Below are 23,298 nucleotides of genomic sequence, written 5' to 3'. Positions count from 1 at the left end.
TCTTCTAAAAGCACATCACAGAAATGTATATTTGTCTAGAAAGCTGAGACAAACAACAGGTTGTGAATGTTATTAGCCATAATGGAAGGAAAGGAAATATGATACAATTTTGAACCAGTAACTTTAATGTGGCAAGGCTAACTCATGTGGAAGCTGCATTTAGCAAGCCTAGATGTGTCTTATGGGAGAAGGGATTAGTTCTGTAAGGTATACAGGTCAGCAAAGAGTCAAAAAAATGTTTGTGTTTGTAGGACTGGAAGGAGAAGTACATCCACCAAAACTACACCCAGATTTTCACGCACAACTTCTTGGAACAGGTTTGTATTGACGCGTTTCCTGCATGTCGCAGACTAAGAGACGTTGAAACAGCATGACATCATGTCGCATGGAAATCCCACCGTCTGGTTTTGACATTAGAACTGCTGCAAGTCCAGGTGGAGGTGTGATTCAAGACTATTCCCTGTGGTCTCTTTTAAACGTGTGTGTCTGCATTTCAGCCCTGTCCAGATGTGTATTGGTTCCCAGTTCTCTCAGAGAAGGCCTGTGATGAAATAGTCGAGGAAATGGAGCACTATGGTTCATGGTCTGGGGGCAAACATGAGGTTAGTACTGTCAGCAGAATTAATCCTCACAGGGCGGGCCGACAAAACGACTAGTGTTTTTGTGTGTGTAACTGTTTGTGTACAATATTTACTACCGGTTATTGAACGGTTTAGGAAATTAGGAATGACTGCTGTCACACACCTGATTTGATGAAACCAGCATGGTTGTGTGTCAATAAAGCTTTTAGAGAAGAGATAATGTCACTTCTTGATTTTAAGAAAATGCTCTCAAATGGAACCAACATCAAGTTTGTGTTAGAGCAGGGGTCTCCAAACTATGGTCCGTGGGCTGGATCAGGCACGCCTCAACATTTTGCCCAGCCCCAGAACTATGACAGGAGAGGATAGACTACTTCTTAATTTCTTAATTATTATTATTTTTCTTTTGTAATTTTTTTGGACATCAATAGCACTTCAGATCTTTCATCTATTAAAACATTCAGCTCTTTTTATGCTAGCTTTTTCGACTCTTCTTGCATTTACTAAAGATTTTCAGGCTATTTTGGGGTTTAGCTAATATTTTAGCCACATTCTAGCCGTTTTGGCCAATTTAAGCAGTTTTTTAGGCTAATTTGGAGTTTAGTTAATATTTTGCTTTATGCTAGCTGTTTTGGCTGAATTACACATTTTACCAGCTTTTTATGCTAATTTGGCATTTAGCTTATATTTTGGCTACATGCTAGCTGTTTTGGCTAATTTAACTTCAGCGTTTTCAGCTATTAGCACTAGCACCTTCAGCGGCCACATTCAGCTTACAGCATTCAATCCAGTAATGCTATATATCTAGTTTTTAAGATGTTTTAGTATTATTTTTCCTATGACGAATACAGAAATGAATTATTTAAAATTCGGCTGTGTGTGGCTTTGTGGAACACCGTAAAGTTTACATTTAGGCTATGATTGTAACACTTTTTCTGTTAGCCTACAAACCGACTCTGGCCCCAAATTAGAGCAGAAAACAACTATGTGGCCCTCACAGGAAAAAGTTTGGGGACCCCTGTATTAGAGCACCAAACGTAATGGTGGCAGTTCCATTTCCATTGAGTCTGTGTGAACTGGTACAATAAAATAGCAAGGAGTTTTTAAGTATTGTTCTGTTTTGTTTGTTTTTTCTCCAGGTAATTGGCTATATTATCCCTTTACTTTTTTTATTAACTTTCACTGATGAAGAAGTACAGACCACCAATAGACTGTTCAGTAAAGGGCTGGACATCATAGCTAAGCCTCCTCCAGACATAGGGATTCAATTTCCTCATTTCAATGGAAGCTGCGGTCCTTCTCTTTCAAAGTCATTTATTCTTTTATTAATCACACTGCTTCATTTTCTTTTCTTCAATTTCTCAGGACAAAAGAATTTCTGGAGGCTATGAGACGGTGCCGACAGATGATATTCACATGAAGCAGATTGGGTTTGATAAAGAGTGGCTACACTTCATCCGAGAGTTCATATCACCCGTTACACTAAAGGTCTTCTCTGGTTATTACACAAAGGTTAGTGCCGAGGTTAGAGGTGAAAAGACCCACTCCAATCCATTTTTTAGTCTATTTTAAAAGTGTTCCTAATTGTTGAATTATAATTATGCCATTTTTAGCTGAAAAATACAAAAAAAATGTGCGGTTTTGAAGAACATAATTTCTGCTAAGTGGCAGGAGTTTATTAGAAATTTGCCTCAGAGTTGTGGGTGGGAGCATTGGTGTGAACAAACCCCGCCCCCTCTTTCACTCTGGCCTCTAGTACTGAGAGGTCTCTATTTACAGGCTCTCCCGCTAGCTGACAGCCCCCTTAAGCGTATTATTTTACACATATATCCTCCATCATGAGAAACAAAAAAGGCTAAAGTTCAAAACACGAAAAACCCAATTTTCATTCGAGTGGGTCTTTAAGTAATAGCACATGTGGTGTTGGGTAATATTTGAATGCTTGAAAGTTGACTTGATGCATCTCTGTCCCTATATAGGGCTATGCCTTAATGAATTTTGTGGTTAAATATACACCTGAGAGGCAGGCGTACTTAAGACCCCACCACGACTCTTCCACCTTTACCATCAACATCGCTCTCAACAACAAAGGCAGTGATTTTCAGGTAACTGAGTACTTTTGTCTGTTAAACACCATTTTTGAATTATGAATATATAAGACACACCAAATGAGTCAGAGATAAATCCATCAGTAAGTCAAGCTTTATTAGCTGCATTCACAGTAACTCTATGGCTATGTCACAATTCCTTCACTACTCACTGTGTAATGAATTCGCCATTTTGTTGTGCTGTCTGAATCTACAATTCCAAAATTGAGTGTCCAAGAAATTTCCCAGAATTGTCTGCATTGCATTCAAAAAAAAAAAAAAATATATATATATATATATATATATATATTAAATTAATCATCAACATTTTCATTAAGGGTGTAGTAAAAAATCAATTTGGTGATATATTATAATACTTCATCTGGTGGTACTTGTATTAATTTAAAATGCTGACAAGGGAATATTTAATCAATTATTAATGAGCATCATTTCGCATCTTACTTTTTTTTCCACCTCAATCTTGTTGAAAAGAAACAGTACTTTTCCTCATTCATACTTTTAAAAACTGATTGGTTAAAGAACATTCATTATTTTTTTTTATATGTATTGAAAAATATTTATATGTGGAAATCAGACAATATTGACTATTCCTTATTAGATCAAATATTTCTTAATTTACCAAAATAAAAGCAGCATAAATGTGGCGGTAAAGGTAACTTGTATATTTGATACAGTTACAGTGCTTAAAATTGTGATTGTTAAATAAAAAGAATTTTACAAAATTATTATCCTGAAAATTGTATTAATATTCAGTAGTTTTTTTTAAGTCAATGTCTTTAAAAAAAAATGTGGAAAAATATTGCGATACACATCGTATTGTAACCCATGTTTCGCTACATGTATTGTATCACTAGACTCCTACCAATAGACACATATAATACTTGTACTTATTAAGTTTTCACTTTGTAAAATATTACGGTGACTATGCCAACTACTAAACTTGTCAGTAACATGTAAAAAAATTTAAAACTGTCTGAAACCGCTACACATTAGCACCATTAGGGTATTAACAAAACACCCAACCAAACAACTGGATTTTGACAGAGTGCAGAAAATATGGTAAACAAAGACAGAAGCAACAAAAAATAAATAGATAAATTGCACCCTTCTTACTCTTTTCTTTCTTGTTGAAAGGGTGGAGGCTGCCGCTTTCACAGGTACAACTGCTCCATAGAATCACCAAGAAAAGGCTGGAGTTTCATGCATCCAGGAAGACTCACCCACCTTCACGAAGGCCTCCCCACCACCAACGGCACCCGCTACATCGCAGTGTCCTTCGTTGATCCTTGAAATTAGTTTTTTTTTTTTTTTTTTCCGCCCACATTTTTTCTTATGTAGTTCTGTGCAGCATTTTTTAAAGCTTTTGTTTTAAAATAGTTTTTAAAAATGAAGTGTTGAAAATGATCTCTGTCAAACAGAGTGGAAAGGGAAGTTCTAAATGTTAAAAAAAAAAGCACGATAAAGCAACACTTTGGAAGGACGAACGTGTACTGTAGGCTGCCATGATCTTCATAGTTCAGGTTCAACATCGTCATGGAGGCCATTGTTCAAAATACTGTCAACATTAAGGAATAAGTAGCGGGTGTTGTCTTTCTACTTTTCTTTCAGGGATAAATATCACTGAAGGGTTTTTTTTTTTTTTGTAAAATATAAAGATTACTACTGGTGCTTTTTGACTTCCCTTGTTTCTACATCCAAGTTTATTTTTTTTTCCAAAGCAGTTCATTGGGAATCTGTACTAAATAAAACCTTTTTTGTAATTTTGCACTTTCAAAAATCAAAATAGCAGTGTTCCGGTTTACTGTTTTACACCAAAAGCTCTCTTCCTACACTTACTTCCATCTTTGACTTTGATTTTTCTGTTTGTGTTTGACTGGATTTTGAAATTGAGCAAAATTAACTTGTTTAATTTATTGTCAAGGGTTAATAAATCTATCTCTTGGAAATACTTGTCTGTTATTGTTCTTCTATAAGGTATCAGTTGAGAGAAACTGTAAGTCTTAAAGCACCCAAGAGGGTTCGTTTGTTTAACCCCTATTGTTACAATGAAAGCTGCCTCGGCTTCTCTCTGTTTGCCCAGCTGCTGGATGGAGAGGGAAAAAAAAGAAAAGTAAAGAAAACACTGCTTCTGACTGACGGATCCTTTAACCAGGTGCCGAAAAACGTCTGGAAGTTTTAACTTCTCCAGTGAGACCAGAAGGAAGGAGGAAGTTGCTGGAGTGTTGGGGGTGTGGTACGATGATGTACATCAGTGCAAATGTAGTTCGGTGTCCCTCAGAGGTTGTGTGTAAACATGTACATGTTACTCAGTGAAAGCTGTACAGATGAGGGTTGTTGAACACATGGCAGGAGTGTTTTGAATGCAGACTTCCGAGATTTCTTTAACTTTTAAGGCACATGTGTCAAAGTCAAGGCCCGGGGGCCGGATCCGGCCCTCCAGATCATTTTATTTTACTTTATTGTCATTTGTGGCCTGATGTTATCTTGTGTTTATTTCTAATTTGTATATTTTGACAAAATACATTTTTATGGAGAGTAAAATATTGAATTTTTTTTTAAGGTTTGCTAAAGACTTTGTTAAAAAGTTAAAAATTTAAAGTTTTAAAAATTGGCATTCTGCTAGCTTTTTGGATTATTTAGGCATTTGCTTAGATTTCTTGGGCTTTGTTGGACTTTAGCTAATATAGCAGCTTTTATTTTTATTTTTTTAGGCTGTTTTGGAGTTTAGCTAATATTTCAGCTACATGCTAGCTATTTTGACTAATTTAGGCTTTCCTTTTTTAGTTTTTTAGGCTGTTTTGTATTTAGGCTAATATTTACACGCTAGCTGTTTTGGCTAATTTAGACTTTTTCCATTTTTTTTAGGATATTTTGAAGTTTACCTAATATTTCTGCTACATGCTAGCTACTTTGGCTAACCTAATTGTTCTTATTTTTTTGTTTTAGTCTAATATTTACACGCTAGTTGTTTCCGCTAATTTAGGTTTTTTCCAGTTTTTTTAGGATATTTTTAAGTTTACCTAATATTTCTGCTACATGCTAGCTGTTTTGACTAACCTAATTGTTCCTATTGTTTTAGTTTTAGGCTAATATTTACACGCTAGCTGTTTCAGCTAATTTAGTCTTTTTCCGTTTTTTAGGATATTTTGAAGTTTAGCTAATATTTCAGCTACATGCTAGCTGCTTTGGCTAACCTATTTTTTCTCTTTTTTCCGTCTTTTAGGCTAATTTGGCATTTAGCTAACATTTAAGCAGGATTCAGCATTTTTAAGCTATCAGCACTAGCATCTTTAGCAGCCAAATTCAGTTTACAGCATTCACACTAGCATTATCGCAGGTAATGCTATATATCTAGTTCATAATTATGTTAAAAAGTTAAATTTTTTGTCGTTTTAGTGTGTTTAATAAACATTTATCCTGTTCGGCCCGAGACCTAAGGTGTGTTTTGGATTTTGACCCCTTGTGCGATTGAGTTTGACACCCCTCCATTAAGGGAAGCATCGACTGCTTATTTCATGTCATTATCCCAACTGAAGTGAGATGTGATGATCATATTTGATGGAGCAGCTGAATAGGATGTTATCAAAGCTTGAAAGGTCTCCATCAAACCTTGTTACCTTTTTGCACTGGCAGCCTTTGGAGACTCCCTTCGTGGTCGTGTTTTCAGGATGATAGTTGACTGGCTGACCATTTCTGCCTCCGTATAAGGCCAGGGTTGAGGCTGGCCGTCGGAGTCGTTGCGAGAATCAACACTGCGAGAAAAGAAGGAGATTGAGGTCAGACTGGGAGAGGCTGACTCCTGCTGAAAGAGTCCTTTGTGGCCTTCATTTCCCGTGCCCCGCATCCGTACTCGCTGAAAGGTGACATTGATCCCTGCCAGGCAGGCAGGGAAAACCTCCACATCCACAAAACAGGGAGATTCTCACAGGTACGACTTTATCGAAAAGAAAGCAGTCGGCTAATTAAAAGACGTGAAGCATCATTTCCGTCTTAAAAATCGGGTTTCAGTTATGTTCAGTGAACATCCGAGCTTGTGGCGAACGCCAGAAGAGATGGAGAATGAGATCTTATACTAGACTAAATTGGTACACACCTCTAATTGCAGGGTGGCCATTGGAGGACGGTGATTTAGCCATCACTGCAGCGTACAATCTGCTCTTGTTTAAACAATGGATTGAAATTAAGTGTTTACAATCATGTTCGAATTGAAGTGTGTGGTCACAGCTGGTGCCCACGGCTTGCAGAATAACAGTGTGTGGCAACAAAAAGTCTTCTCCAGTTAATGTTAACTTTAGCTGAAGCCACACAGCATCACACTGCTGGGATGCGATGCTAAATTGCATTATAAGCTACATCAAAAGGGCTGTCTGGTGTGTTTTTTTTTTTTCCAAAATGTGAGGAAAAAATGTTTACTCTTCAAAAAAAAAGCTTTCAGACTTTATTTAGGCTACACATACTATGTTTAGTGTTTTAAAGATGAAATAAAAAAGGAAGTCACACCCAAAAGTCAAGATAAGTGATGTTATGTTCCCTTGGATTCATTTATATTTTCTTATTCTTTATTTGGAGCTTATAAAAGAGAATTTAAACTTAAACCGTTAAAATATCAAATTGCCTTAAACTACTTGTCAAGAAATGTAGTGGAACTTTTATTTATTTAATCTTACACACCATTTGATGTAGGATAACTTTGTGCGCTTGTGTGTACTTTCAAACAAGCCCCGTAGTTAACCCACTGTAAATTTCTTTAATTATGTTTGGAGAAGAGAGGTGGAGCGACGGGAGGTATTTGGGTTCAAGCGCAGTGCGATTTTCAGAGAGTGGAAAAGTACTATGTGGAGCGAGGGATCAAGTGAGGAAAGACTCGGCGCAGCTGTGCGTTCAAGTCACTGTGAAGAAGCAGTTGAGGTGGAGAAGACATCTTTACTTTAGTTTTAAAGTCCATCACAATAAGGATACAATTGGGTTTTTTCTCACAAAAGATTTGAGGAAATGGTTTTTTATTTTACAGAAAACAATTTCAATGTGAGCGATGTAATAAAATTTTTATATCAACACAGAATATAAACTTTTTCTTTATACAATTTCACGGTCACTGATAAAATGCAACAACCCCATCATCTTTATAAACCCTTTAGGTGTAAATATACGGATCTAAGACAGAAATTGGAAAATAGAGGAAGTTGTTATTAAAAAAAAAAAAACAACAACAATATGTACAACAGTTAGTGAGAACTAGTAGTTTACTGAAAATTGTTGCAAGGCTAAACTGCATGGACAAACATTGGAAAGCCAATACAATCATAGTTAAACATTCATACTTAAATATAAATGCTAATCTGAATACAAAGGATACACTTACAGTTTTCCTGTCACATTAAATTTAGATTTACATTCTTAACACAACTTTATGCAATTCCTCTTATTTTTGTGAGCAAAATGCAATGAGGGGGTTTGTTTTGGATGAAAATATAGACTCCAAAAACCAACGCACTCTCACTCCAAACTCGTCATATATGGACGTATGGTTCGGGCTCCCTCCACGTCAGTATTTGAAGTTTTGGATGTCCCCATCTCGTTATTTTTTGATGTGCTGTTCCCATTAAATCATGGGTCCATGACCCTTGGGACAAGATACCGGACCTTTAACCGATACAGGGTTAGGGTACCTGTACCGAGTTAGAGGGCCGGGCCACAGACGGGAAAAAAATGCATATGCTAATCAGGGGTCCCCAACCCTCGGGACGTGGACCAGTATCTGGACTCGGACCCGTACCCTAACCAGTATTGGTACCCTAACTCTATACCAACCTGGTACTGGTACCTGATCCCATTATCTGTAACATAACCCAGTACCGACCCGGTATCCTAAGCCTAACCCAGTACCCTAACCCAGTATTGGTACCCTAATCCAGTAGTGACCTGGTACTGGTACTCTGACCCACTACCGACCCGGCACCCTAACCCGGTACTGGTACCCTAACTCTAACCTGGTACCAGTACCGGGACTTGGACCAAACCAGTCCTGGTACCCCACAACCCCCTGAGACCCCAAATGCCTTTCCCTAACCTGCTACAGGTATCCTATCTCTAACCCTAACCTGGTACAAGTACTATAACTCTAACCTGGCACCCGTTTTGGATCTAGTACCACATACCAAAGGTTGGGGACCCGTGATTTAATGGGAACAGCCAGCATGTCAAAAAACAATGAGTTGGGGACACCTGAAACGCCAAAAAGTGGAGGGGCCCCAAACCACACATTGAGTGATGAGTTGGGAGTGAGAATGTGTAGCAAAAACCTAAATACTGCTAAAATAAAATTGGCGTTGATGCTTGTTTTTGGCCTTTCCTTACAATAGACTCATTTTCACGATTACATGCCACACAAAAGTAGGCTTAATATCAAGATGAGTCTGAGGAGATCCATATGATTGCACCAAAACAATATGATTAACGCAAGCCTTTCATCACGCCTACCTTTCAGGTAAGTAATCAAATGCATTCAGTCCACAATATCAATTAAATGTGATTGTACGCTTTGGAGACGAGACTATGACCTTATTTTTACCAGCCAGACTGTTTGCCATCTCAAAGTAAACTGAGTGCACGTACCATTTAACCAAATTACACCCCATTGCTCTGTAAAAACAATCAGCAGCCCCACACCCCCTGACAGATATTGATTTATGGAAAACAAAAGAGGGACACAGGATGGGTGGAGGATGGGGTGTTGTCAAAAGCCACAGCCTCAGTTTACAGTGAACAAAAAAATAAAAGGAGTGAACTTTCTTTGTGAGCTATTTTGGTGTCTTATTATGGATGTTCTTTCTGCTTTTGGTCTGTTTGTGTGTCTCAAACCATTGCTTTGTGATGAAAGGACAGTAACGTGGAATATTCTGATGTCAGGGTTGGTGTGCTCAAACAGAGCCGACGTGTCTCAGGTCAGAATGTGTGCAGAGTCGGTGAAGTATGGTGGTCAGATTCCTGGAAACTCCACAGGAGGGTGGTTTGTCACTTCAAAGTGACCAAGAAAGTTTAAAAGTGTTAGACATTAAGCACAGCAAAACAATTTTAGAAATACAAAAGGACCACTTTTCAGCATGGATGCAAATAAACTAACTCCCTCAAACCAGATAAACAGAAATTCTGAGGATTCTTTCAGTTTTAACAGATATATATTTATTTATTTATGTCAATGAGCAAGGTGCATCAGTCAGGCTCAGCATATACATTTAAGTCAACTAAAACTAAGCTGTTTAAATATAACTAAAACATGACATGTTAAATGGAGCATATCTGCTGTAGAAATGACCTGATAGTGTTCTTATTCCTGCTATTGACTAACTCCTTATAAATCTGTCAACCAGTTCTCCTCATTGGTCGGACATAATTGTATGTTTCTAGTAACGTGACTCTTGTCTTTGACACTTGGTCTTAAAGTACCACCAAATACAAAAAATGAGAATAAGTCTGGAAGCGTGTGTTTACTTAGAGCCCTCCATGTGAACCCTGTGCCCTCTGAAAAAAAAAAAAAAAAAAAAATGGCAGCAAAGCACCATGCTGGCAATCTGGTTACCACAGCACACAAAGACAACAACCAGAAGTTATCCACCCCATTTTTTTTTCTAATTAGCACTTTGGTTCTGACTAAAAAGACCTACCACAAGTAGGGGAAATTTCATCACCCACTTAGATACCTTTGTTGCTCAAAGAGAAATCTTAACACTAGATTTTATGGTCTGTGGTTTTGTGTTAGACACCGTTGGTGCATTTGGGGACACTGTTTTGGCTCTTTTTTCAGGTTTATATAAATGTATTGCTGATGACTTGACCCTAAATCTACAATTAGCAACTTTAACAACTCAAAAAATTTGAAAACTTTGAGAAGGCAGAGGAGGACATACAAATAAGTGTCAAGCACAACAAGATGTCTGAAATAGTCACACATGTGAGAAGTACTCTAAAGGAATACGCAATGCATTGATCGAGAAATTGTTATAATCTAGTTAACAAAAGGTCAATACCTATCTTAAGAGGAAATGTCACCCCTTTATTAATAAGAGAAATTTCACAGAAGAAGGCCTATACCCCTGTCAGGGCGATGGTATCATATGACTAAATGCGGCCTAAGCGGAGTATCATCTGCATAAAGGTGTTTCCTTTGCATTGCTTCTATATGTTCTGTATTCTGAGTGATGGTTTTACAAGACAGACTTGTGCACTTGTTTCTTTTCTGTTCCTTGAAGTCTAAAGTTATCTATCCAGGGACAAGAGCTGAATCACATGACCACACAAACTGCAACCATCATTCACGTAAATGAATGTTTTTGGACTGTGGCACTAAACCTGAAATGAGGGAATATCACAATGCCAGCTAAAGTACAGGCAGATCCCACATCAAAAAGAACAGAGTCAAGCCAGCAAGCCTGTTGCTTTGTAGCAGCAAGACTAAACATTTCATCTCCATCTTAGTTATTTTCTGGAGACCTTTTGAGTTTGTTTTCTCTATTAAAAATGATAGGATTTGGCATGAGATCAACTGCTTATAGGTCAAACCGAGACAAAGTCTTAAGTTGCTGAATATTACATTTTTTTTTTAATCAAACACCAAGGATGTACAAAAAGAACAAAATAATTACGTTTGCATATAATATTTTCGTAAAATATTTTTCTTCCATTTTTATTTTTGTAGAAACTCAACTAAGAAGAACTGAAGAATATAAAATCAGCCAAACAAAGTTTGAAGTCCTCATGTAGTCCTTTAATAGGCTTTATGATAGGTTTTGTGTGCCTTTTGTTTGTTTATGTGTACACAAAAATACCATTATATATGTTGATAAAATGCTTTGGACAATCCTATTCACGTGTTGACACTCACAGTATTAGTCATAACTTCCCTTATGAGTGGATACAGGCTGTCTGCGATGTCAGATGGGCAAATCAGCAAGGTGCATGCAAGTGACCCCACGAAACATCAAGGTTGTAGACCACCCTTAGTGAACAAAACAGTAGGACGAAAATATTCATGCAATTATTCATTAAACTTAAGGAACATGCAATGATAAGTGAGGGTGAAGTAGGTGAGACAAAATTATGCCACACAGATTTTACATTTTTTTTCAACACCCAAATCCTGCGGACTACACAAGGCCCGCAGTGTTGTTCAAGTGAGAAGTGTGCACTCATTGACTGTTAAAAATGAGGAAATTAGAGGAAAATAGTTTTTATAGGCATCCTACGGACACTTATGTATCATTTGCACACGAGACCAGAAACTGGTGTGTGTCGAAGAGCACGCTACGACCACCTCACTCGCATAACTGCCTTACGAATACTTCATGATACCACACGCACGACCATTGTACTTTCCATTTTCATGGCGTCCCTTAAGGGTAGCTTCTCTATCCTCAAGGGAACTCCAAGACACACCTGTGCTTCTCCCCATAAGAGGCAGTTGCTTGTTTCTACAACCCTCCGTGGGCCCAGACAACCCAAAAACCTGCAGCACCCCTGGAGCATGCTGGTAACTTTAAATGGTTCCATTTGTAGCTGAAACATTTGTCCAAGAAAAACTACATTCAAACAGTCGGGGGACTTCAAACTCTTTAGCTTTCAAAACCATGTTACAAACACTAACGTTTCTACATGAACACGGCAAAAAGTGAAACATTGAATCAATTGACAAAAGCTCTACATTTTGTTACATTTAAAAATGGTATAAAATTAAATTTTTAAGTTAAATAAACCATTAACATTTTAATTTGATGAAAAACAAATTTTGAATGCAACAAACACATTTTCTTGTTAATTGATTCAATGTTTCCCTTTTTCAGTGTACAAATGGTCCTGCTTCTATTATCTGGTATAACAGGAAAATATGTAACCTGATAGAACTTTTTTATAGTTACTGAATAAACACTTCGGTAAATAATTAAACTTGTATTGAATTTTGGACAGTTATAGCAGCATTGTCGGTGTAAAACCTTTAAAGAGTTGTTGATTTTTAGTTAATTCTCTTAGATTTGTTTTTTCTCCTGACATATCTTCCCTTTTTGTTGCAAGATTACTCCCCCAAACATATTGATGCAGCCATGAGATTTAGGTCATGTATTGATGCCGGGTAAAAGGCTGGAAAATTCTGCAGCTCTTGGGATCATTAGCGAGGAGCTTTTGGCTGCAAGTATTGAATAAGTGCAAATATTTGTGAAACAGTTTTTCAAATGTAAAAATAAGCAAGATTTCATTTTATTTAATGTTCCTTAGCAATAAAATCGAATGTTACCTAGTAACTTGTTACTTCTACTTTAGGATCCATTACCCACACTCCTCTTGTGTTTACACTCAAGAGGAAAAAGTGGAGATATTGGGTTTTCTGTCAAAACCAACTATTTTGTGGACACACTGGGTTTTTTGATATATATATATATATATATATAAATTGTGCTTGATGGTGTGTTTTATCTGCAAGGGTTGCTCTAGGTTGGGCAGAATTGGAAATTAAACATTGTACATGATGGCTCACCTGCATGAGTTGATACACTTTTTAATATTTAAAGAGTTTCATCTTATTTTCATGAAATTGACAAATAACTATTAACTTAATAGTGATATTTAGTAGTACTAAGTACGTTCCCGGGTGGGTACCTCCGCTAAAGGAATTCTGGGAATTGCTGATGACAACACTGTGCTTGATTTGGGGATAAATTACTGTACAACAAAAACATTATGATAAACAAATTTTGATAAATAAAGTTAAATGAAAAGCAAAAACGTATTTTTCCCCTTTTTACAGTGCAAAAAAAATTCAAAAATTACAATTTACCGGTATTTTTTTATTTCTAATTTGCACGAGGAAAAAACACTTAAAAGGGCCCTACCTTGATTTTCTTAAGCCTTTCAGAGTGAACTATATCCATATATATAATCACATATTACATTTGGACCACTAAAGAACAAATTATTTATGAAATATTTGTTATATTTCATGAAATTTTCCCTACCCGGAAGTAAAACGGCTCGATTCCTGAAGCTCCGCCTGCCGCTGCGTGCTGCTGCAGCCCGCGTCATGACGTCATCCTACACAAAATCCGTGTCTCTGTGATTTTTCCCACAAAAAGAATCCAAACTTCTTCAAAGATGGATGAACATATAATATATTTGCCTTTAGTAGGTCTGGCCACCCTAAACTCCTTCACAACACAAATACACGCGACTCCCGCACGGCTGTGCGGGACCGGATTTTAAGGTAGCGTCTTAAGGTAGCGCTGCAGAAAAAGTAACAAACACCAATTTGACCAGGAATTTAGTGAAGACAGAACACAACTGGAATATATACGGTATTCTGCATCTAAAATTAACATTTTTTTCGCTGATTATCACTGGTAAGGGGATAAATTGAGTGTTGTGTGAGCTGGTGGGCGGAGCTTGCAACACAGACTCTTCCTGTAAGGAGCTGTTTGAAACGATTTTACGTCAGCACGTTTCCAACCGCTTGTTTTCATTGGTATGAGAGGAGCTGCTGCAGACAGTGCAGGTTTTTAGAGGATTACTCTTAAATGAATGAATGAATGGATCAAAATGTTGCTTTGGGGCTCTTTATATTGATGAATCAACAGTAAAATGCATTTGAAACCTCAAAATGTAGAATTTTCATGGTAGGGCCCCTAGCGAAAGTCTAAACAAGTAGCTTTACTTATGATCATTTCTTTCCAGAATAAAGTGAGACTTCTCAGACTGAGAACTTTGTTTGTGCTGAAATTGCTAAATTTGAGGGGTTTTTTTCTCTCTCTCTCTGCTGTCTAAATAATAGATAAAAAAACTAGAGTGGCTTAAATGTGAATTTCACTACACTGCTGCCAACTCAAATGCATAAGAAAAAAAAAGAAAAAAAAATCAGAGCTTGGAAACTGACGAAAAACTGTATTTTGAGCTCCCTTCTGCTTTTTGTAGATTAGGAAAAACATAGTAGTGTTAAAAAAGAAGTGTAATTGACCAGGTGCTTTTCCTCTCATGCAACTTTGGCCCAAACAGTCAGAACTGCCAGAACCTCCAACGCAGGCCAACATGAAAGTTCAGTCTAAAACTAATGAATCATCGTCTGGGCCGGGGTGATTTCACTCCCCTTTAGCCTCACTGGGTCTGGAATGTGACACCCTTCCTCTCCCACCCTGGAGCCCCCCGTCGCACTAAGCTGTGAAATTCATCTGAGACTGGAGGTTCACAGACCAAGACGTTTGGATTTATGTCAAAGCTGGTACAAGTAACAAGTCTACTGCTGGTTTGAGGGGGGGGTATAAATATGTGTGGAGTGTGGGAATATAATTCCTTTGACCTGCATTAAGAAAACCAAAAAAGTCAGACAATAGCAGTTTTGTTTTGATATTTTTGTTCCAGTTATTGAGAAATTCTAGACTCTAGTGTAAAAACGGCAAGTTAGTGGGCTAAAAAAACAAAAAACAAAGCTTTTTTTTTCTTTTATTAGGTCCCAGTCATGACTGAAACATTAAGTTAAATGCCAGACGGCGTGGTTATATGACTTTCAATGAAATAGATAGGTCTGTAGAACAGTAATAGAACAAAAATGTGAAGATGGAGGAGATTTCTAGTCCCACAGAAACCTTACAGATCCGACATGATTTCAGAGGAGTTACTTCTCCCAAACTCCCATCCTGATAAAGGTGGATATTTCCTCTGGTGGGTTGAAGTGATGCAGACATTACAGCTGTGTGGGACCGACGTCTGCTCGCTCAAGAACAGGAAGTGGAATGGAGGAAGTCATGCTTCACTTTGGACTTCATCCCAGGCAAATTTTAGATTTAGAAAAAAAAAATGACATTAATTTAACATTTGCACGCTTTTTCCTGTAATGCTGTGTCACAACTTTTCCACTAAGCAAGTTGATGCGTCATTTGAAAAAATACTCAGACATTTTGCTGGGAAGTATTAGGAAAGGATCTTTGCAAAAATTAGAATCTATCAAAACACTATTCTCCAATTTCTGAGTGACTTTTTTTGTTTCTTTTTTCCCCTCTCTTGAAACGTTTCATTTTTTTACAAGACTTTCTAGATTACTAAAAAAACTTTTAAACTTAAAAAAAATATTTAAATGTTTTTACAAAAGCTTTCTGTTGTTTTATCTGTCTTACTTAGAACCTCCCAAATGTTTTTCTATTTAGATATTTGAATTGGATTTAGACATAACCCATAATAACATCAATAACAGTAATATGAATGTATAAAGATAGGTTTTCATTTGTTTTCTTACCACCTCAGAGCCTAGAAAGGCATTGAAACACACTCATCTTTCTTTGTATCTTTTCTTTAGACTATAAGAAATCCAAAGACAGAATGCAGACATAAAAAGAAGCATTAAGAAGTGATGTGACCTTTAAATATCACATAAGTGCAGCTCATGCTGTTAATGTTTGCCTCTTCATAGTCATCAGATTACAGGAGAACATTGTTTAAGAATTGGATAATTTTACTACTTTGCTTCCTTCTTATAAGCTAAAAGAGTTTATGATTGCCATAAAAATGTAACTCTCAGAAAGGGTGAATAAAAGGGAAAATGAGGAGTTTTAAATGAGGTTTTCATCAAAAATGATTGATTTTAAAATAAGCTTTAACAAGTGTGCGGGTGTATGTTATATTTGAGGATAAGATATGTTTCTGTGTCCTCACTGGGAGATATAATCTTGTTTTGACTAGTAAATTGTCACTTCTGTGAACGATGAATGACCTGTTTTTAGTAGTCAAAAATAAAAAAAGTTTTACACATAAAGATGATTAAATTTGCCCAGTTGCGATCATCACATCAAGAGTTTAGTGAACCTTTTAAGTTTTACTAAAAGTAAAGTAGAAATTCAAATGAGACACTTAAACAGTGAGATAAAAGCTTTTTTTGGCTACTCTCTACTTCCCCCTGGTGGCTAAATCTGGGATTGAATATTTATATTTGATTGCATACAAAATGTAAAGGATATTTACATTTTCCTCTTAAAACAAGGAACAAAAATGTAATTAAACAGCACATTAGTGATTTTTTGTTATTTATCTGATTTTATGAGAAAAAAAAATAAAGCAGATTTTTTTTTTCAATTTTTTGGTAATTTTATTTACAAATATTAATAATAAGAAAAAAAAATGTAGAATATGTCCACCAAAAACACATTTTTTCAAGGTGAAACTATTAGAAAAAATATATTTTTCCACCACAAGGAAGCGCCAAAGAGCTGCAAATGGATTTCCTCAGTTCTCAGAACTCCATCCAAAAACCACTTTAACCCAACTAACTGCTGGCAGTTGTTGGGAGCTTCTAATTGATGATGTAGGCTTTGGGTTTCTGCACTATTCACTTGAAGCAAACTGGGTCATAATTTACAAACATCATTTAATAATAATGGCAATTCATTAGTTCAAGACCCAAGCAATCTCTTTCATCAGTAGAACAGAGGAATGCCACTGGGGCTTGAAAGCGGGTCGGGCAGGGGGGCGGAGGCAGGCGGCGTGTAAACAGAAATGCACACAGTCTGGCTTCATGTGGCTTCCTGGCGGATGTCTGCCCCTTTAGTGAGCCCGATCAGAGCCTGGTTTCATCTGAAAAGCATATGTAAATGTTTGTAAGGCATGGAGATGATCTGGGAATTACTTTGTTTCTTGACAAAAACTTTTTTTGTTGTTGTTGTTTTAGAGAGCTGGCCTAAATTTTTGTTGTAATAAATAATAAAATGAGACGTAGTTTGCCAAAAAGATTATGAGAGGAATTTTTCAGAAATAGTGTTGTCGACAAGAATTGATGAGGAGCCGATTAACTGAAGCAAAAGTTGATAGTACTGAAGGTTTGTATCCAGAAAAATGTAAATAATAAATAACAAATAAAATCTGAACTTGTTTCATTTCAGATGTGAGAAAATCAATATGGATTTTGCACATTCTCGTCATACGTTTATGGGTTTTCTACAAATACAAATAATATTTCCTAGTAATCTGTGGCCTTTGACCCCCTACATGTGCAAAACTTACCTGTTAAAAACTAATAAATAAATAAAAATCCTTAAAATTCTTGTTTTTTAACACATTTCTATTCATATTTTCTCATTTAATGCTTTATTACAGCAGTGTCAAACTCAATCTCACATGGGGGCAAAATCCAACAAGATAAATATTTACTGAAACACTAAAACTCATTTTTAAAATGTTAAAAATGTAACTTTTTCAACATTACTATGAAAAAAAAGGCAGGTTTATTATTGTTCCAGAAAAAAAATCAACTTAAGCCTTAAATAACTTTCAATATTTTATTCTCCATAAAAAACATTATGTCAAAATTATATAAGTTGGAGTTTGAGGGTTTTTTTTCCCAACTTTTTCTTTTTTTTAATTTTATTTTAATTTTTGTCTTGCTTTTTGGCTTTTAAATTTGAGCTAAACTTGTTGGAAAAGTGCTCTATAAATAAAGATAGATTTGATTTACAAACTTACATTTTTTTTAGTCATTCATAGTTTTTTAGTAAGTATTACATGCATTTAAATCCATTTATTTTATTAATAAATAGAGCTTTAGAAATCCATCCCAAAAGCTGAAAGTCAAACATCCTTTTATTAGTTGCATCTCTTCATTTATTTCAATAGTATTCAACATAAAAAGGCTCACAGGTCACTAAAAAGGAGAACTTGGTGATTTGAGGGTCCCCATTTCCCAAAACAGGATGAAGTAGGTTTAAAAAAAAAAAAAAAAGAAAAAGACGGATAGATGGCTGTCTATCTGGAGGTCACATGAACTCAAACTCGCTCTATTAAGCTTTCATAATGCTCAGCAGCGGCTGAAATTTTTACAGCAGCACCTCGGTGCCAGAACACCTTGAATTCTGAAAGAGCTCTCAAAAGTGTGCGACAGAAAAAGAGAAATAAATAAAGAGTGAAGGAAAAGAAAACAGATCTTTTAATGACATTTGATAAAACCCATTTTATGGTGTTATGAATGAAAGCTTAGAAAAGATTATTACTCCCTAATTTCATTCAGTCAACAAAACTACAAGATGAGGTCAATGTCAAACATTTGAGTTCTACACGCTCCTCTAAAGAGTTGGAATGTCTTCTCCTGCAGAAGCAGCTCGCTCTGTGTTTGCGCTCCTCTGAACTCGGCTAAAACTCTGCAAATGCTGCGTCTCGCTATTCCTCCAGTGATTTAAATTCGGTGCACTTGTGTGAGTGACACAGGCACGGGTGGAGGCAGCAGGTGGTATCTGGGTTGATGCATTTACGAACAATGTGGTGGGTAAATCATAAATCGAGACATCACCTTTCCTCTCCCCCTGCAGGCTGCTGCCTGGAGTTCCATATCTGCCATTTTTTCCATTACGTGCTCCCCGTGTGTTTTTCCTCTGATGAATCAAAGAAAAGTGGTAAATAAGGGAGCCAGAGAAAGAATAATAATAATAATAATATAAAAAAAAGCTGAATAGAGGTCCTGAAATACAGGCATTCTACACCCCTTAGTCCTCTTTCCATAAGTGCTGTTGTCAGTGCTGGATATAGGAGCAATTAATCTCAGCCGGGGGAGGTAAAGAGGAAAGGTGTGCAAGTACAAAAGCTATCAAGATGACAAGATTCTGCAGAACAATTTACAGGTTTTTCTTTGCTGTCAAAGATATAAATGGCACGGCATAATTTTTACCGCATGTTTGGAGCACATTTCTGATGAAGAAATTGATACCCCACGAGGTGTTTATCGCATAAAAAGCACGATCTCCAAGTATAAACGGAAGTATAATCTGAAGAGGTTATTATAGACAAATACAGTATGAGGTTTCTATTAGAGGCCATGCCATAAAAACAAGTGTCCATCTGTGGATCCGTCATATGGAGATTGGATGCTAAACTCCTCTGTGAAATCTTTCCTGCAATAATGAATTACTGAGACATCAATTCTGCGAGGCCAGCTGACAGACAAGTGAAATGAGACTTGGAGTTGATGGCTCTCATGCACAGAATGTAATGACCAAGAGAAAGGAGTGCTTTGAATCAGAGTGCCACCTCTATTTCACAAACTCAGCCTGGCTCGCATAGATATAAAATACAAAGAAATCCACCTTTGCTACACTCTATATTCATGTTTTTGGATTATTTTTATAAATTAGTATGCAGAAAGTTTTCCGTAATGAGTAACCAAATTATTTTTGTTGAATCAATTAAAGAAAAAAAAGTCTGGTTGCCAATTAAAATAAAATAAAACAAAAAGCGATAAATATTCAAAGATCTGCAGTTTTTTTAAATCACTAAAATCTAAAAACAGCCCAGCGTGGAGCTAAGAAAAATGAAAGGTCACACCTGAAAAAAGGCATCAGCTGCGGGACAAAGCCTCATTTCTCTTAAGAGTCTTACAAATGGGGATTTTTTTTTTTTTTTCTTTTTGGCCTTATGGTTAATTCAAAAAAGAAAACCGGCATTACCTGTGATATGCTAGTGTGAATTCTCTTTGTGGAATCTGGTCGTATCTTTGCTGAAAAAACAAAAAGTATTTGTAAAATGCTAAATTTGCTAAAAAACTTGAAATTCTGTTTATGAAAGACCTTTAAGTTGGCCTAAATTTTGGAAAAATTTGTAGTAATTTTTACTAAAAACCCCTTAATACATGCCAATTTCTCAACACCGTGTAGTGTGTTGCTTAACTATAAGCTAAACCCCAAATTAGCCTGTAAAAAACTTGGTAGATGCAATTTTAGCTGTAAAAGCTAGGACATTGCTAAAATACTTATTTTAAAATCCTTGGTAAATGCCAGATCATTAAAAAAATGTTAGCCTGTTGCTAAAATATTATATAGTGAAAAGTAGCCTAACAGACCACAGTGGATAACAAATTAGCCCAAAACATTAGCATACTGATTAAATAAAATTCCAAATTAGCATGAAGAAACCTCGATAAATATCATATTAGCCAAAAATTTTAGCATATTGCTAAAATATTAGCTACATTCAAATTAGCATAAAAAAATCTCAGTAGATAACATAATAACAAAAAATGTTAGAATATTGCTAAAATATTAGCAAAATTACAAATTAGCATAAAAATCCTGAGTAGATAACATATTAGGCAAAGTTAGCATGGTGATAAAATAAAATTCCAAATAAGCCTGAAAAACCTCAGTAGATAACATAATAGCCAAAAATGCGAGCATTTTGCTAAAACATTTGCTAAATTCCAAATCAGAATTAAAATCTCAGAAGATAACATAATTGCTGAAAATGTTAGCATATTGCTAAAATATTAGCAAAATTCCAAATTAGCATAAAACACTTAGTAGATAACATTTTAGGCAAAATGTTAGCATGCTGATAAAATATTAGCTACATTCCAAATTAACATAAAAAACAGCAGATAGCATAATAGCTAAATATGTTAGCATGTTGCTAAAACATTTGCTAAATTCCAAATTAGCATAATAAAGCCTTGGGAGATAACATATTACGCAACAATATTAGCATGTTGCTAAAAAATTTGCTAAATTCCAAATTAGCATAAAAAACCTCAGTAGATAACATATTAGCCAAAAATGTTAGCATATTGCTAAAATATTAGCTACATTAAATTAGCATAAAAAATCCTGAGTAGATAACAAAATAATTAAAAATGTTAGAATTTTGCTAAAATATTAGCAAAATGCTAACATGTTGCTAAAACATTTGCTTAATTCCAAATCAGCATTAAAATCTCAGAAGATAACATAATTGCTGAAAATGTTAGCATATTGCTAAAATATTAGCAAAATTCCAAATTAGCATAAAACCCTTAGTAGATAACATTTTAGGCAAAATGTTAGCATGCTGATAAAATATTAGCTACATTCCAAATTAACATAAAAAACAGCAGATAGCATAATAGCTAAATATGTTAGCATGTTGCTAAAACATTTGCTAAATTCCAAATTAGCATACAAAATCTTGGGAGATAACATATTACGCAACAACATTAGCATGTTGCTAAAATATTTGCTAAATTCCAAATCAGCATTAAAATCTCAGAAGATAACATAATTGCTGAAAATGTTAGCATATTGCTAAAATATTAGCAAAATTCCAAATTAGCATAAAACACTTAGTAGATAACATTTTAGGCAAAATGTTAGCATGCTGATAAAATATTAGCTACATTCCAAATTAACATAAAAAACAGCAGATAGCATAATAGCTAAATATGTTAGCATGTTGCTAAAACATTTGCTAAATTCCAAATTAGCATACGTAACCTCAATAGATAACATATTAGCCAAAAATGTTAGCATATTGCTAAAATATTAGCTACGTAAAATTAGCATAAAAAAACCTTAGTAGATAACAAAATAATTAAAAATGTTAGAATATTGCTAAAATATTAGCAAAAACCAAATTAGCATAACAAAACCTTAGTAGATAACATATTAGGCAAAAAGTTAGCATGGTGATGAAATAAAATTCCAAATTAGCATGAAAAACTTCAGTAGATGTCAAATAACCCAAATTAGCTAGCATAATGCTAATTTAACTGCTCTACGTCAAATTGTTTTAAAATTACTGTAAACAATGGTTTCAAAGTGCACACAGTTTTTAAATAAGTTTTTGAAGAATTTGACAAAAAATCTCAATTATTTCCTATTTTGCTCAATATTTCAAAAAACTATAAAGTTAATGGATACCAAAAATACAAGCAGTACTGTCCTGATTGAGCTGAACGTTTTGATACCAAGATTGCTTAAAGTGTGATTGAGTTTTTAAGTGCCAAAAAACGTACAGAAAGGTGAAAGAGAATTACTTATGTGTGAATGGTGTAACGCATTCACACTATAAACCTTTACTGAACTAATTTGTTTTAACTACAAAAGAAAATACATTAACCTCCAACTGGGGTCTGATTTATGCTCACATGTAAGACAAACTCTTCATTTTCATAAAATAATCCCACTGATTTAAAATTCTTCTAAAGCAGATTTAAGAAGTTATGGTGATAAAAAATTCAAAAAGAGAGGCGTTCACCAACCAGAACTTTCCAAAGATGAAACAGAAATTCTGACATGAAAGCCTGGACATGTACCACACATGTGGAAGGGACGAGATCTGCAAGAATTCTGCAACGGACGACGTTTCCGTGACAGCCCTCGGCCATTAGCCCAAACAGCTGTCATGTGAGTTTGGCTTCTGTAGCATCAATTACACTTCCACTTCCATCAAATCATACTCACACAAATGAAAAAAACTCAAATAATCCTAATTACGACCCGAGGCAGCCACTGTGATGCAATTAAAGTGAGTAAATCTTGACTTTAGCCAAGAATTTCTTTCATTTTTGTAACTTTACTCAACAGCGCATTACAGCAGTGGCCACTACGGTGACATATATTCTTGCCACTTTACTATATTTGTTGGTTTTATACTCAGAAGTTGCTCTAAAGAAACAGCTGCAAACATATCTAAATGGTGGTTTTTTTATGCTGAAGGGGAAATAAATCAGCATGGTTTCTGTCAAATACTTGGAGGGATTTCTGGATCTAAGGAGCTCATGCACAGTCAGCTTGATATAAACAGCAGTTCTGCAACAGATAGCATGAGTTCTGTCACTGATACTTCAAAGAGAA

At 35.7% G+C, this 23,298-nt stretch overlaps 1 protein-coding gene and 1 long non-coding RNA gene across 3 annotated transcripts in view; one reads left to right on the top strand and one right to left on the bottom strand.

Annotated features, from left to right (window-relative positions):
* plod2 (procollagen-lysine, 2-oxoglutarate 5-dioxygenase 2) overlaps positions 1-4,635 on the top strand; it is a 35,654-nt gene extending 31,019 nt beyond the window's left edge. For both annotated transcript variants that reach the window (XM_024279770.1, XM_024279769.1), the window contains 5 exons: positions 252-317; positions 498-602; positions 1,947-2,093; positions 2,561-2,686; positions 3,824-4,635. In XM_024279770.1, the coding sequence (XP_024135538.1) occupies positions 252-317; positions 498-602; positions 1,947-2,093; positions 2,561-2,686; positions 3,824-3,979 (600 nt within the window). In that variant the 3' untranslated portion in view covers positions 3,980-4,635. The remainder of the gene's footprint in view (positions 1-251; positions 318-497; positions 603-1,946; positions 2,094-2,560; positions 2,687-3,823) is intronic.
* Positions 4,636-20,083: 15,448 nt separating this feature from the next.
* Positions 20,084-22,813, bottom strand: LOC118600264. Its single transcript, XR_004949876.1, has 2 exons — positions 22,704-22,813; positions 20,084-20,192 (listed from the first exon to the last, which is right to left on the bottom strand). It is a non-coding gene; the product is annotated as an uncharacterized LOC118600264 (long non-coding RNA).
* Between the last annotated feature and the right edge of the window lie 485 nt (positions 22,814-23,298).

The sequence above is a fragment of the Oryzias melastigma genome, linkage group LG20 (assembly GCF_002922805.2).
Source record: "Oryzias melastigma strain HK-1 linkage group LG20, ASM292280v2, whole genome shotgun sequence".
NCBI classification, from domain to species: Eukaryota; Metazoa; Chordata; class Actinopteri; order Beloniformes; family Adrianichthyidae; genus Oryzias; species Oryzias melastigma.
Note: the sequence above shows the minus strand (reverse complement) of the source record. Positions and strands in the feature narration are given on the sequence as shown.